General features: G+C 42.4%; 1 protein-coding gene across 5 annotated transcripts in view; it reads right to left on the bottom strand.

Moving 5' to 3' along the window:
- NUP188 (nucleoporin 188) overlaps positions 1-15,031 on the bottom strand; it is a 50,695-nt gene that overhangs the window by 18,852 nt on the left and 16,812 nt on the right. For 3 of the 5 annotated variants that reach the window (XM_039506825.1, XM_039506824.1, XM_039506828.1), the window contains 16 exons: positions 13,947-14,066; positions 12,989-13,115; positions 12,672-12,827; positions 11,881-12,007; positions 11,012-11,099; positions 10,839-10,915; positions 10,259-10,373; positions 9,574-9,694; positions 9,299-9,365; positions 8,589-8,717; positions 6,663-6,719; positions 3,903-4,036; positions 3,078-3,184; positions 2,263-2,469; positions 1,492-1,661; positions 269-338 (listed from right to left, as the gene is read on the bottom strand). In XM_039506825.1, the coding sequence (XP_039362759.1) occupies positions 269-338; positions 1,492-1,661; positions 2,263-2,469; positions 3,078-3,184; positions 3,903-4,036; positions 6,663-6,719; positions 8,589-8,717; positions 9,299-9,365; positions 9,574-9,694; positions 10,259-10,373; positions 10,839-10,915; positions 11,012-11,099; positions 11,881-12,007; positions 12,672-12,827; positions 12,989-13,115; positions 13,947-14,066 (1,872 nt within the window). The remainder of the gene's footprint in view (positions 1-268; positions 339-1,491; positions 1,662-2,262; positions 2,470-3,077; positions 3,185-3,902; positions 4,037-6,662; positions 6,720-8,588; positions 8,718-9,298; positions 9,366-9,573; positions 9,695-10,258; positions 10,374-10,838; positions 10,916-11,011; positions 11,100-11,880; positions 12,008-12,671; positions 12,828-12,988; positions 13,116-13,946; positions 14,067-15,031) is intronic. The other 2 variants (XM_039506827.1, XM_039506826.1) reach the window with 1 other exon arrangement.

Below are 15,031 nucleotides of genomic sequence, written 5' to 3'. Positions count from 1 at the left end.
AGATAAACCTCATCATCCCTGTTAGGTAGATGTTATCTCTGTTTTTACAGATGGTGAAATAGAGGCAGTGAGAGTTCAGGAGACTAATCCAAAGTTACGCAGATAATCCGTGCAAGCGTTGGAAATAAAACCCACTCTCAGAACTCCTCCTTGTGCTTTACCCAACCATATTTCCTCTTAGATGACAACAAGCAAAAGGAAGGAAGTTGCACGCACCACTCACTTCTCAGAAAACCACAGCTATTTTCAGTCCTTATTAACAACTCACCTCTGATGTTTCTGAGGGGGGAGAAAGGGTCCCAAAGAGGGGGTTGGTTAAGTTTTCCCAAAACTTTGGCCTAAAAACACACAAAAATACTGTAAGTTACCATACTTCTCCTATTGCTCTCAACCTTTCCAGGCTACTGCACCCCTTTTAGGGCTCTGATTTATCTTGCGTACCCCCAAGTTACACCTCACTTAGAAATTACTTGCTTACAAAATCAGACATAAAAATACAAAAAAGTGTCACAGCACACTGTTACCGAAAAATTGCTTATTTTCTCATTTTTACCATATACTTATAAAATAAATCAATTGGAATATAAATATTATACTTCCATTTCAGTGTATAGTATATAGAGCAAAATAAACAAATCATTGTCTCTAGGAAATTTTAGTTTGCAGTGACTGTGCTAGTACTTTTTATGTAGCCTGTTGTAAAACTAGGCAAATATCTAGATGAGTTGATTTATCCCATGGAAAACCTCTGTGTACCCCCTAGGGGTACACGTACCCCTGGCTGAGAGCCACGGACCTACACAGCACACCTGACAGGAACAGCCTGATCCTGCCAGCCTTTCATGGCAAACTCCACTGTCTGAGATATTTCACACACCATACATGTAGTAACACTACTCAACTGGCAGTGCAGAGCACACTGAAAGAGGAGGGTTACTTCAACAGAATTATGCATATGTGCTTCACAATAGAAAGTTTAATTTTTCCTTAACATAAGCGTCCCTAATTACTTAAATTTTCCCCAATGTTTTGCATGCAAAGCAGGTTACCAGGAGACTGGAGGAAGAGGTCTAACCAGCTATTAGCTGAGAAGCCTCTGAGTCTGACCACCAAGTATCTAAGTTACAATTAAAAGGGATCCTCCAACCGGTCAGAACTGGTGGGATATGTTTATTTCTATTCACTGAAATAGAGTTTAAAACAGCCCATTCTGAATCAGCCTGTGAATGGTACTAGGCCCAATGCGATTCAACATTTTCATCAATGATCTGGAAATAAATATGAAATCACTGCTGATAAAATTTGCCAATGACACTAAGTTTGGCGGTATGGTAAATGCTGAGGACAAGGCAGTCATACACAGTGATCTGGAGAGCCTGGTAAACTGAGCCCACTCAAACAAAATATATTTTGAAAACAGCCAAAGTTATACATCTAGAAACAAGGAATACAGGCCACATCTAAAGACAGCATAGAAAAGCGATGACTCACTTGGTCCTCAAGACCAGCATGGCACTATCCCGACGGTCCTGCCACAGGGCATGAAGGAATGCAATGGCAGCCCGGTGCAAGAGGGGAGGGCACCAGTATCTTTCCTGCTGTTTGGAGTCTATCAGTTCCAAGACCACTTGGAGGCAACTCCATTCCCCTAAGCTGAATTCCTAAAGTAAGAGGGAGAAAATGAGAGACATCTACATCCAACCACTTCCTGTTTCAGTATGCTATTTAATTCCACATACAAAATACACAGGTAAGTAAAGCTTGAGCACATGGTATAGGCGTGTATTTCATATACACATACATTTAATATAGAACACCTATGAGGAATATCTAAAAAGACAGTGAAGAGTGGAATAAATTATTTTTATAAGTCAGATTACTTCAAGGGGCAGGAAAAAAGTTTTGCTTCCCTGCGTATTTTGTAGATGCAATTAAATAGCATACTGAAACAGGAGGTGCTTGCATAGTGGTCGGAAAACACAGGAAGGTTTCTCTTTGGTCGAAGGGAACCTTTTTGCCAATTGATCAGAAGGTCATAAGGTTCTCGTCCCAGAATCAGGCTACACAGCATTAAAACCAATGTTCAGTATCTTGTCAGGCGCCTCGGGGTGTATGACAAAGACACTCATGGTGAGGACAAAGTAAAGCCGTAGAGATCTTTACTAAAATAAGGAACAAAGCCAGGAAAGCTTCAAGCCATATGTAAAGATAGGAATATCCTGCTACTCCAGTAAATCCTTATGTAGACACTTGCTGTTTTACCTTTGACCCATCACTCCCATCTTTCACTTCCAGGTTCAGGAAGAGCTCAATGAGCCCAGGCTGTGTCTCTACAGCAACAGTGAGGAACTCCAGGATCATGACTTTAATGCGCATGTCCTCAATCTTACTCTGCAGGCGGGTCAAAAAGGCATCACGAATGGCAGCAGCATCACTCCCAAGGCAGGCGTAAACTGACATTGGAGCTACCTGCAAAAGGGAAGAAACATGCTAAACAAATGGAGATAAATGCTATGATGCTTCCTCTCAATATATAAATGGGGCTTGTGATATTTGTTTTAAACTGAAATTCCAGAAAATTCTCACCCTTGAGCGCAGGGACACGGGAGAGGGAAAAAAAAAAAATCAAGAAAATAATTTTGATTTTAATGGAACATGTAGAAAATTGCCAACTTGTTCTGAGTTTTGGTTGCCTCTTTAGGAATTATGCTCCATTCCTCATCTATTTCACAAGGAAAGGGGCAAAACTGAAGACAACAGATAGACAGCTAGATAGATTTGGGTTGAGATGTTAAAATAAATACCCCTGAAATTGCAACATTTAAATGCCTAAATAAAAACCCAGAGGAGCTTTCAGATTTTAACAATCAAAAAGTGTTAGTCTAATAGGTAAAGAATAAGTCTTAATACAGGGTCCCCGGATAAATCTTAATATAAGTTCCTTTTTGACAAGGTTGGAAATCTCAAAGCAAGAACACTCACAGGTTGTATCTTGGAGGGTCACTGGAGACAGTTTAAGTGGTGGAATCAACAAAAAGGGAAAGCATGGGAAAGCACTTGTGAGAAACTAGTTTTACCGTAGCGAGTCGTTTGAGCAGCTGGATGGCAAGGCGTGGCAGTGCTGGGTCGTGTTTGTGGTAGATATATTTGGCCAAGACAGCAATCAGATTGTTCCCATGAGCACCTGGTGAGAACACAATTAAATCACAGGTGAGAAGCTGGAATAATCTCCTATGAGGGCTCTTCAAGACAGACTATTCAGCAACTATTTAGTAGGCAGTCATGCCACTCTATACTAGAGTGGAAAGGGAGGGAGAGGGAATGAATTCAGCTTTCCAAGAGGACAACGGATGGGTCTGGCCATAGGTACTACTGGCAGCTGCTTTACCATACCGTTCAGCACTGTCTCATGTTAGAAAGCAGTAAACAAAACAAGTGAAAATAACAGTAGGTGGCTATTTGAAAGCAGTCCTGGTGAGCCAACAATGAGAATATAGTTCAAAGCTTCCACACTGCTCCCAGAGCTGCAAAGAACCAGAAGCACCAGTGCCACCAAGAGCCTAGTAGGTGAAGAGCAAGACAAAAACAATTCTGCTACCCTCCCAAAAGTGGGCCCAGTGTCACATACCCAGCGTCACTGCATAAGAGGGTTCCGTAACGGTTCTAATGCAAGGGGAAAACTTGTCAACTTAGTCCACATTACAGGGAATTTACTAAATGTCCATTGGGTAATCCCTTGGAGAAGGAGAATGCCCTCTGGTGCCCTCCCATCACTAGTATGCTGGATGAGAACTGCACTGTTCAGAGAAGTCAGACCTCAATCCAATGTTAGCAAGTTACACATTATCTGTGTTCGAGGAACAGACACTACTGCCTGGGCTGGCCAACAAAGAGGTACATACCATGCTGAGTAAGTGCCTGTTCTAGTGGGGATACCACGCTAGAAGGGGATTTCAACCGGATGACGTTATTGGTGACCGAGAATGCCAGCTTTACTGTCTGGATCAGCAGCTGGCCCTGGCCCAGTGACTCATCGCTGTGTTGCCAAACAGAAACCAAAAGGAATGCATTAAAATCAACTCAAATGATGCTCATTAGCTGTACAGTATTCAAATAGCAAATTCACTATTCTGTGGTCCTATCAAGCAAGAGCAAAGGTTGTAAGAGAACTCTATTCACTCTCACTTATCATGCAAGTATAGCAATATAATGCAAAATACTACTGCATAACTAATCTTGAGTTTATAATAGTAGCACAAGGTTCTGAGAGTGTTCTTATTCTAAACCCTTGTCTATGGGGTGCGTAACTGTTCTGTGATTTTCCTTCTTTCCTAGGTTGGAGTTAAATTGGCTCATAAGTTTTTAAGTTCAAGGAGTGCAAAAAGTTCTCAGACAGATCCAATAACCCAAAAAACGTAATTTTTTTTAAAAACTCTTGTATTGTCCATTATTGCCAAGGAGTAGGAGGAGGGAGATTAAAACCAACAAAAATTAAGCTAAAAACTTAATTACCAGACAAAAAAAAGTTGTTGAAATACAGTTAAGTTTGAGACATAATTCATTTAAATATTAGAAAGCAAAGACATCTGAAGTTAAGATTCCTCCACCCATGGTAACTCTTTCCCCATATCTTGCTCACCCTCCCATGAGAGTTTCACCTGCTTCTACACGGAACATAAACCCACCCTTTAAAGTACATATATTGTTTAATGAACACCATATGGGAAATACTTTCTTTTGGCAATGTACCATGGGTCATAGATCTCGCTGCAGGTGGTGTAACTGTTTAGAGGCATCTCTCTTTTCAGTGTGTTGGGTGGTCTACAGTCAGATAGTAGATCAGAAGGTGGTGTGTACGTGGAAAAAGACATAAGATACTATAGTCTATTCTTTAATGGGGAGAGGTCTCACTCCCATGTGTTAGCTATTTAGGGTTTCATAGACTAGTACACAGTTTTAGTGGGAGTGAGTGATCTGTACTGGAGGAAAGGGATTGAAGAATGGGAAGGCGAATGGTAAAAATACCTGTCCAACTTCCACCTAGGCTACAGGTGGAAGTTGGACAGGTATCTGGGGCAGAGTTCAAGCTAGTGCAGAGAATTTAACTTTGAATTGTCTTACTTTTGAATGCATAATTATTTTCTCCTAGGATGGCTTTTTAAAAGCAGAAACCTCCACTGGCTGTTAGCACATCTTATCCTGGTTAGTGCAGAATGAGAAGTCTCTTGCAAATGTTGCACTCATGAAGGTTCTAAACTCTGCTGTCTATATCAGTGGATGTTAGAGGATCCACATTGCCTTCGGTTTCACAGTAGATGTTCAAATCAGCAAGGGGCTGTTTTTACCATTAGTCTCACTTATAAGGAGTCCAAACCAGTCAGACAAAGAAAAAACTGGTTCTGAATTGTATTAACCTTTTTAACCCTTATTAAAGTTTAGGGACAATTTTTTAGCGATTAATGCCACAACCTCCCAACAGATCTCCTCCCCCTAACAAGTCCAGGCTCCTCCTTCCCTTTTGTTCTGGAACAAAACAGAGGTGGAAGGGGTGAGCCTTAAGGCCTCCTAACCCCTTTTCAATCACAACACATCTTTAGGGGTGGGCAGGCGTGTTAAGATGGGAATGGGAATGGTCATGGCAAGGAAATAGGAAGATGAGGCGAGGCAAATTGCTATACCTGGGGCAGAGGGTCACTCAGTGTCTCAGAATAAAACTGGAAGTAGGGTCACACAGTTTTGGATAGTGGCTAGATGGGGCCTCAGTATGAAGACCAATATTTCCCCTTAATTGGACAGCTGCTTTAGGAGCTGCTTAGTTTGGGACAAAGAGGGGACAAAAGTCCCCTGCTGTAAGCAGAACCCAACTCCTCAGCTGTCTGTGGTGATTACTTGAGATCTCCCTCAGGCAACAGGCAGAGTTTATAACCTCTTCAAATTCCTAACTAGTTCCTCTTATGAAACTCTGCAGATACATATCACGTTACCTACAACTGCCACAAAGTTGGTCACAGAAATGCTCTTATACTTAAAGCCTTAAAATCTGACCCTTCGTAATTACAAGCTTTTCCACTTCAGCTTGTTACTAACAGTCCTGTGTGTCAATTCTAACTGAGAATTAGCATGTAAAACAAGTGTGAAGTTTTCAGACCAAGCCATTTTTCAGTTATGAAAAGATAAAACAAGTTGTAACAATTTTGAGTCCCCTTCTTTATTTCTTCAGACTCCCATAACTAAGAAACTAACCTCAAAACTTTGCAAAAAGATTCTACTATGCACAGAGACTATGGAGAAGAAATTTCAGGCAGAAAGGAAAATTTACAGAAAGCTACATAGAGGAGAGCCAAGTTCAAGATCAGACTTATAATGTCAGCTGTTATAATCTGAACAATAGAGTTATTACTGTGTTTAGATAATTCCATGAAAACAAGGAGGCAATTCAGAATTGAAACTGATGCTTTATCCTTATCCCATCCCGCCATGCCAATGTCATGTATGTTTCCAAATTATGGGTGATCTTATGTATTACAAAGGCTATAACACAGGGGGACAAGAGGATGAGATAAAGCTAGTCTTCATCATAAGTCAGACACAGCATGTTATCTGAACATAAAGGGTTTTTTGGAAGGGTGGGGTGGTTCTGGCTTGCATAATATTACACTTACTTCCACAAATCTGCAATGCGTGCAATTCCCTTGAAATTCTCCAGTGAGTGAGTATAACTGTTGGACCAAACAAGTAAAATAAATCTAAAATTTCTAAGATCATGCTACTTCATTTTTATAGAAGCACGTCACAGGAAGCATGGAAAGGGGAAACATAGAGGCAAGGCCAGGACAATTCAAGGACTAAATGTATAAAAGCAAGAGTATCAAAAAGATTAAAATGTCCTTGGCATAGATGGGTAAACAAGGACCTGGAGCACACATAGTATTATAACTGCTGATGCATGCTACCTTTGATACAGATATAAGGTAACTGTGTGTAAGCTCAAAAGCTTGTTTCTCTAACCAACAGAAGTTGGTCCAATAAAAGCTTACTTCACCCACCTTGTCCCCCTAATATCCTGAGACCAACACAACTACAACAACACTGCATATAAATAAGTGATGGTCATTTTAAGGAGAAGAAAGGGAGAACACTATTGTTAAGGAACTATTTTTGAGTAAACCAAACTTGGCTAGGGAACAACAGCCAAGCTGTATAAACAGGGTGATGAGACAGCATCCAACAGCTACTGTAAAATAACCAAATATAGCAGTGTCAAGAGTTGAGAACCCCTGACCTCTGTATACCACTGGTGGTCTGCGAAGCAGTTGCTAGTGATCCGTAGAGAGACAGCAAGCCACACAGTACTGGCTCTCTTCCTTGCTTCCTGACTGTGCAGGGGAAAGGAGGACTACATGGTAAAGCAGTATGTGCAGGTGGAGGGAGGAGCAGAACAGATAGGAGGGTAGATGAAATGAAGAGCCAAATTAAGTAGCTTGATTAACTTTCTTCACAAAGGGCAACCCATATTAAAGGCAGCTAAAATGCTTAGATACTTTCCTAATGTTACTTTTCCACAGAAGCAACTACTACATTCATGAGAGATTTTATGCTATCATGAATGGGAGAGGATGGGTCCACATGGTCACAATTGAAAGGGTGGGTGTACTCCGTGCACGCGCACACATACACATACTTAAGGTCCAGACTAAGAAGTCTGAAAGCTTCTACTACAGATTATCTGTACTGCAGTCATGTGGCATCAGTCTGTGAAAAATCTCTAATTCAATATTGCTATTTGTTTTCACTGTATTCTAGGTTCCCTCTTTCCCCAACAGATTTGTTAAAGTATCTGAAGAGTTAACACTCCTGAGCCAGAAAGGCTGGGTGGGTCCACTGAGCACACTATTAAGGGCCAGAGAGAGTTTTTTAAAGCACAGAAGGACCTTTAGTTACACACTAATAAATAAAGGGATTTAACCATTGTTGAAGTGTTCAAAAGTAACTGTCCTGATAACTGGTTGGAGAGGAGGTTTAAGTTGTGAAGCAGCCCCCAGTACTGCCTTCAGGAATCCACCTTTAAGAAACCGATTAATCAAGAAACCACAAGGACTTTCTAACACTGCAACTCAAGCTTTGTAATGGTTTACTCATGCTAAATGATTGTACTGGACTCAAGGCATGATTTAGAGGCATGAAAATTGGAACTTTTGCTATAATTTTCCTGCCTTTTACTTCATTTGGTACTTTTATATGCTGAATCTAGTGAGCTCTTTATAACAGCATTACTACAAGCAAGTGTGAAACAATCAAGCATACCCACATCTCATTTCCTTAGTGCAATACTCAGTTAGGCTAAGCAAAATCAGAAATGAAAAGCAACTGCAGGAATTAGGGAATGTATATGAAGAGAATAAGCACAGTGACAGAAAGCTGTGAATAAGCAGCAGGTTTTGGTAATTTTTTCAGAATTATGATCAGAGACAGTTGCCCTGACTGGCAACTACATTGACTCCCAGCAACATGTCACCCAGTTAAACCACATTTCAAGTATGATTTGTTGCTGCTTTTTCCATGCCGCAAGAGTGGAACACATGACTCACCTACAGGACTGTGAGGCCATTACCATATCAATGGTGTCCACACCGATGCCCATGATGTTAATGACAGCCTGTCCTGCTTCTGTGTTGGCCAGGCTGAAGATGCACAAGGACTGCAGGCTTGGAGCATTGCTGCAAGACAAGGACACAGACACTGGAAAGCAAGCAATCAAAGGAAAGGTCCTCTGCCTGATCTGATACACTCAACATATATCAGTGCCAGCATCAACCCAGACACTACAGGGATGAGCACATTAGAAATACGTAAGATAGAAAGGTCCTACTGATCCACCATGCAAGTTAAGTAACTTCTTTCAATTTCTATACCACCCCGTCACTTCATCTCTCCCTCATTCCCCAATATGTTAGGTGCAAACCCCCAAAGTGGGCACACCAACCACAGAGAAGTGGATGGCAGTCTGGAATGTGCACATCTGCAGCAGTATAAAATTAAGTCTGTCCACTGGCTTCCTTCCCCTCATCAGCAGCTTTGCATAACCATCTGGGTTTGCCCTCTCTCCCACCCCTTTCTGCATTTCCCTGGGCTCAACGTAAGCAAGGTGGACCAAGGCTACAAAGCAGCACACTATACTGTTGCCAAGTTAGTATTTCACATTCCAAGTTGCGAACCAAAGGACAGTGACTGAGGTCTTCTGCACTGTAAATGGGACTGTTGCATATAGAGTGATATATGAAATTCACTTTCCCCTTACCTGCTGTGAGGATCCATTTCAGGGCAGAGATTCAGAATAGCGTGGATGAGCTGCAGGATTAGGCACCCTGAAAAGCAGGAAGAATGAATTCAGTCTTCAGAGAGAGCAGTTGTTGAGTTCAGAAGCAATAGGTACCGTTACATTATAAAGTATAAATCCAAGTGCTCACTGAGCCATTTATAATGAAAGGGGGGGGGGGGAAGGGGGACAACAGAGAAAGACACATTCTCTCTAGACAGAGTTCAACTTTGCTCCCCTTGAGGAGCTATTCTTACCAATTCGTTCTCTCACTCCATGGGAGTTATAGCGCCATTTGTGGTAGTTTGGTAACATTTCCTTCAGCACAAACACAATGCAGGGCATCAGCCCTTGGCTCTGGGTGCTGCCAAGTTGTCCCTAGAAAAAGCAGCAACATTACAGTTTCGATCCTAGTTCAAAGGTGTGACATCTTTGGTTGGAAGACATTTAATCCTCACACTCCAAAGACAGAAATAGGGGCCAGAACAGTTCTACCAACAGTGCTGCGTAATGCAGCATGGGGACAGAGGCTTATGAGCAATTTCTATTCTCTTGCACTCAAAGCAAGTGAAGATCAGATGTGTTATGGAGGTAAATACACTTGGATCTCTAGAAGAGGAAAAGCAGCAGACAAAGAGCTTTCCTTTCCTGCTTACCCAGAGCAATGTTAATGGGACTCTGAAGAGACTGAGCACTCCCACCACCCTGATCAGGGAGCAAGTGCAATTTGCAGCTTGAAGATGATTGTTGGAAAGACCAAATCATGGGAAAAGCAAGGGCCCCAGCACAAAAGGTGGGTATGTTGTCAAATGGATACCAGAGGTGGCCCCACCCAAGGGAACCTCATACATTCAGTACACACCTTTACCTCATCTTCACTCTCACCAGCTAGTAGTAACCTATTGCTGCCTGAAAATGTACAAGCACTGCAGAAACACTTACACGGACAAGAGTTGTGACCAAGTGTAGGAAGGAGATGGTGACACCATACTCGCCCTGAGGCTGTTCCACGCTCATCAACAGGTTTCCATAGCCCCCAGCATTCATTCCCTCAGCACTGTGGAAGGAGCGAGAGCATGCATTGTATGTACAATAGGAACCAAGCAGATGGAGAAGGAGGATCACATTAACTAATACACATGGGGGAATGATCCTGAGTAGAGAGAAGGTGACTCACCAAGCTCAGGACAAATCACCCTTGCACTTAAGAAGTATTTTACTTCTCCTTAAGAGCTGTATCTTGTATTTTATAAGTCTGATTAATCTTGCTTTTGCTGCAAAGCTAAGCATGTTTATGATCAGAGGGTATGTCTAAATGTAGTATTTTCTCCTTATAGAAAATATAAGGCGCTCAAACACTTTACAGTTGTATGTGATTCAGTGGAACTGAATTTAGAATAAGGATTTTGCCAGTCTATTATGTAAGAATGGAACATTAGGTGCCTGGATTTTAGACAGTCTAGAATCCACACTAGTGGCATATTATCAAGGGAAGCAAAGGCACAAGAGAAAACTGAATTACCTAATCATGTGACTCATACTGGAAACTGGATTGGCAACAAATGGTAAGAACCCTGTGTGGTGAAGATCAGTCCAGACCTAGAAGAGGAGAGAGCAGTATAAATATACCCCTTATATATACACACACACGCATACACTATTCCATTTCAGGAAAATCAGAAGGTATCCTCTCACCTTAGCTGGCATGCGGGCAGCCAATACAGTCAAACAATTGACACAAGAAGCAATAACATCCACTGGGGGAGAGATCACACTTGTTAACCTAGGAAAAACCCAGAGTATTATATATAAAATCTTCAGAACGTAGGCCAGGTCTATACAGTTTTTATACTGGTATAGAGAGATTGTGATTTCTCTGCTGAAATAGTTAACTCTGTACAACCCATAGTGTGGCCACAGTTATATAGGTGCCTTACACTGGTAAAAGGTATTCCCCTTCCTTCAGGGATAGCTATACCAGGTGCATTTATACAGATATAATTGCATTCACATTAGGGAGAGCTGTACTGTTATATCATTATACACTTCTACCCTGATAGAACGCAACCTGATAGAACACGAATTCGGATATAACACGGTAAAGCAGTGGGGAGCCCCGGGCCCTTTAAATCACCACCCGAGTCCCGCTGTCAGAGCTCCGGCGGTGATTTAAAGGGACCGGGGCTCCCCACAGTGGCTGGAGCACCAGGCCCTTTAAATCACTGCCAGGGAAGCCGGTCCAGTCTGTCACGGCGTGCCGGCATGCCATACTGGACCATACCCGATATAACGCAGTCTCACCTATAAGGCGGTGAGATTTTTTGGCTCCCGAGGACCGCATTATATCGGGATAGAGGTGTAGTTAAAGCAATACAACGGTTGTGTGTAGGAAAGGTGGTCTAGTGGTCTACGCACAGAACATGAAGGCAGGAACTCCAGAATTCTAATCCCAGCTCTGCGGCAGACTTCCTAAATAGCCTTTGGTAAAATTTATGGTTGACCATTTTCCCCATTTCTAGCAACTTCAGGGGTGCCTTAACTGTCGCTGCTAGTCAGCTACTTACCTCTGTAACAGCATGTAGATCCGTGATGTGATTGGCAGAAGACAATCTGCTATCGACACATCAGTGCTGATGACCTTGTGAACCAGGTCAATGACTGGCTTGACCCTCTGGCAGTGCTGAATCACATCTGGATAAAGAAAACTAGTATTACAGTCTGGAGAGATGCATAAGCAGCATTACTCTCTCTCTCCACTCCTTGGATGAGCTACTACAATCTCTACAAGAGAGGTCCTAACCTTCAGTAAGTTACTTCTCAGATTATTCCACATCTCTAATGAAGGGAACATCTACTTTCCAGGGTGCAATACAGAAATTGATTAAACTGGGACCATGTCCCTCAGATGATCAAACACAGAAATGTGAGGGTGGGTGGGATATTTTAAAAGGCTCCTGCTCATTATTTTCTCTCATCTTAAATTTTGCCCAGCTCCCTATAAGCGCTTACCACCTCCTGATCTCTTTTATGGAGACAGCATAATACAAAAAACAAAACCTTTCCACCTCCTGCTGTATTTGACTCTCTCCTTTCTTTCTCTCCTTTCTTCCTCCTCACTCCTCTTCTAGTATTTGTTCTTTCTCCTTGTCACAATCCCCAATGTGGTGCTCGACTCAGCCACAATGCCCTTCTGTAACAGCGGCAGACTGTTCCAAAGGAAGTGGAGAATGTGCCTAGGACCTGTCCCAATCCCACTGAAATTACTCTTGATTTTTTTCCTCTTATGTTAATGTTACTAATACATCACAGTCCTCTCTCCCCGACAACATCCACCCCAATTCCCCTCTTGCCTCACCTGCTGTCGATACAACATGGAGCAGCATCTCAATTTCACAGGTGAACAATGTCCAGCTGCTGTAGGAATATTCCCATCGTACTAAGTATGCCCGGTCATCCAGCATCACCTGGCCCACTGTTCCCTGAGGTATTCGTAGGTTTGTCTGGCCCAGTCCTAATGGAGGGGGAGGGAAAGGTGAAACAAAAACAAAGTCAGAAGCTTCAGAATGTGATCAGAATCCAGTCTTCACAATTAAAACCTGTAAGCAATTTGGTTCATAAAAAACTAGCTCTGACAGTGTTCCAAGGGTGAAGGACCCCTCCAGAATTCCTTACCCAGGGGATAGAGAAGTTTTGGCACCTGCCTTCTCCAGAGGGTGCCATCTTCATGCGAGATCACATCAGGAGGCTTGTGTTTGTACAACTCAATGTAGAAGGACATTTTATCCAGGAAACTGTACACCTGCAAACGGAGAGAGCTACAGTATACAGCCAGAGAACTAGAGCTTTCTAAAGGAACTATTAAGCCAGGCCATTTCTAGGGATAGGTAAAGTTACTTGAAATGCATAGTCTGCTTCCAACATGCCAACTCCTACTGAAGCAGAAATACCACCATCCTGTCCCCATGGAATTGCCCAAATAACGCCTCTCTGAACTAGTGAATCAAGAAGACAGGAACTAATTATGAGTAAAGCACTAAAAGTTAGCATCCTGACACAAGGCAATTGTCACAAGCTATGAGTAGTGCTTCAGCTCTGGGTTCCGGCAAAGTGGCTCCCATACAGTTGCAATGAAATCTGTGCTTCCCCCATTTATCATTTGATGTCTAAATTACTTGGAACTCGTCTACTGATTGCACATCATAAAACAGCAACTGAGTTATACTCAGAACTTTGTTTTTTGTGCTAGCCTCCCTGAACATCATATTAATCATTAGAGCAGGAAGTAGTTCCAAAGCATAAAATACGTTTGAGGCCCAAGCAACATTACTCTACAGTGCCACACGGGAGAGCAGGTTCAGTTCCTATTATCTTGATCCCTAGGACTGTCCGTGCTATGAAGGCAGTAAGTTCAGTACTAGAGAGAGCGTGTGCCCTATATCATGCAAAAGCAACTCTTCTGGCAGGCTCAGAAGGAAGTCCTGTCTAGACCACTTGGCCAAAAGGTTGATGGTTGTTACCCAAAGCATCAAGGATGGGATGTGTGTACAAAGCAAGGGGAGAGGGTCTAACACAATGTTCCTTTTCTGTCCAGATATAAACTGTCTTCCAGATTTCAGGCCAGGTTCCATACCTTTTTTGCAGTAGATTTATCCGATACAAGGGCTTTGAGCAGCTGCAGAAGAGGAGAGAGAAGATGTGGGAACATCCCACACACACTGTCCAGGATAATACCCAGACCTGCAGTTGGCTCCTGGCCGTGGAGACACAAAAGAAAAACTGTTACCAAACAAAAAATGATCAACATGATTCTTCTGCTGGGGGGGGGGGGGGGGGGTGTCAATGCAGCAAGGCAACTTTAGTGAGGAATGTGCTTAGGGCTCCTCCTGCTGGAACATTCGTGTTGCATCTACAAATCCTAACATCCAAAGGTTTTGAGAAAAAACAACACTCAACTATTTGTATCATTCATTGACCCTTAGAGGAAAGTTAAACTTCTCAAATTAACAAAGCAAATGTCATTCCCAGTCAATCTGATCAGAGCCAGGTGGTGATGAGAGATGCCTGGGTTCCGCTATTTCCTGCTTTGTGTTGTTAAATGTTAAGCAAATGGCTCCATTCAAAAGACCACTAATTTCATCTCTATGGAACAGACACCTACTATTAATCATGAACAAAAGCATCACTCCAGCCCTTAGTTTTGCTGTGATAGGCAACCAGTGTTAATGCCCCGCGGTGAGAGAGAGTGCCTGGTATAATGTAGGAAGGTGAAATGGAAATGGATGAGCAAATCTGTAATGAAGCACGATTAGAGGTTTTATGCAAGGGAAGGTGACTGTTAATCTCTGACACCACTACATCTCAGCCATTTCTGTGACAAGAGCAATATCAGCACAGTGTTATTCTAGCATTTAATTCTAATATAGCTGGTTGCAATTGGAAGCAAAAATGTTCACCCTCACAATCCCAGCCATGGTTTAAGTTACCATGTAAATTACTACTTGTTTCAGTATCAACAGTGCAGCCACAGACTGTACCTTAACACGATGTGGGGAGGGGCTAAAGGCAAACCATATAAGAGATGCAAATGGAAACTAGCTCTGCAAGCCCTGCTAGAAACTACAACCAGGGGAATGTGACATTGCACCCCATGATGCTTTGTGGAGGTATGCTTGTGAATGTAGATATGACATAACTGGAGTGTGTTTTGTGCTGCAT

Source organism: Mauremys reevesii, linkage group 19 (assembly GCF_016161935.1).
Source record: "Mauremys reevesii isolate NIE-2019 linkage group 19, ASM1616193v1, whole genome shotgun sequence".
NCBI lineage: Eukaryota > Metazoa > Chordata > Testudines > Geoemydidae > Mauremys > Mauremys reevesii.
Note: the sequence above shows the minus strand (reverse complement) of the source record. Positions and strands in the feature narration are given on the sequence as shown.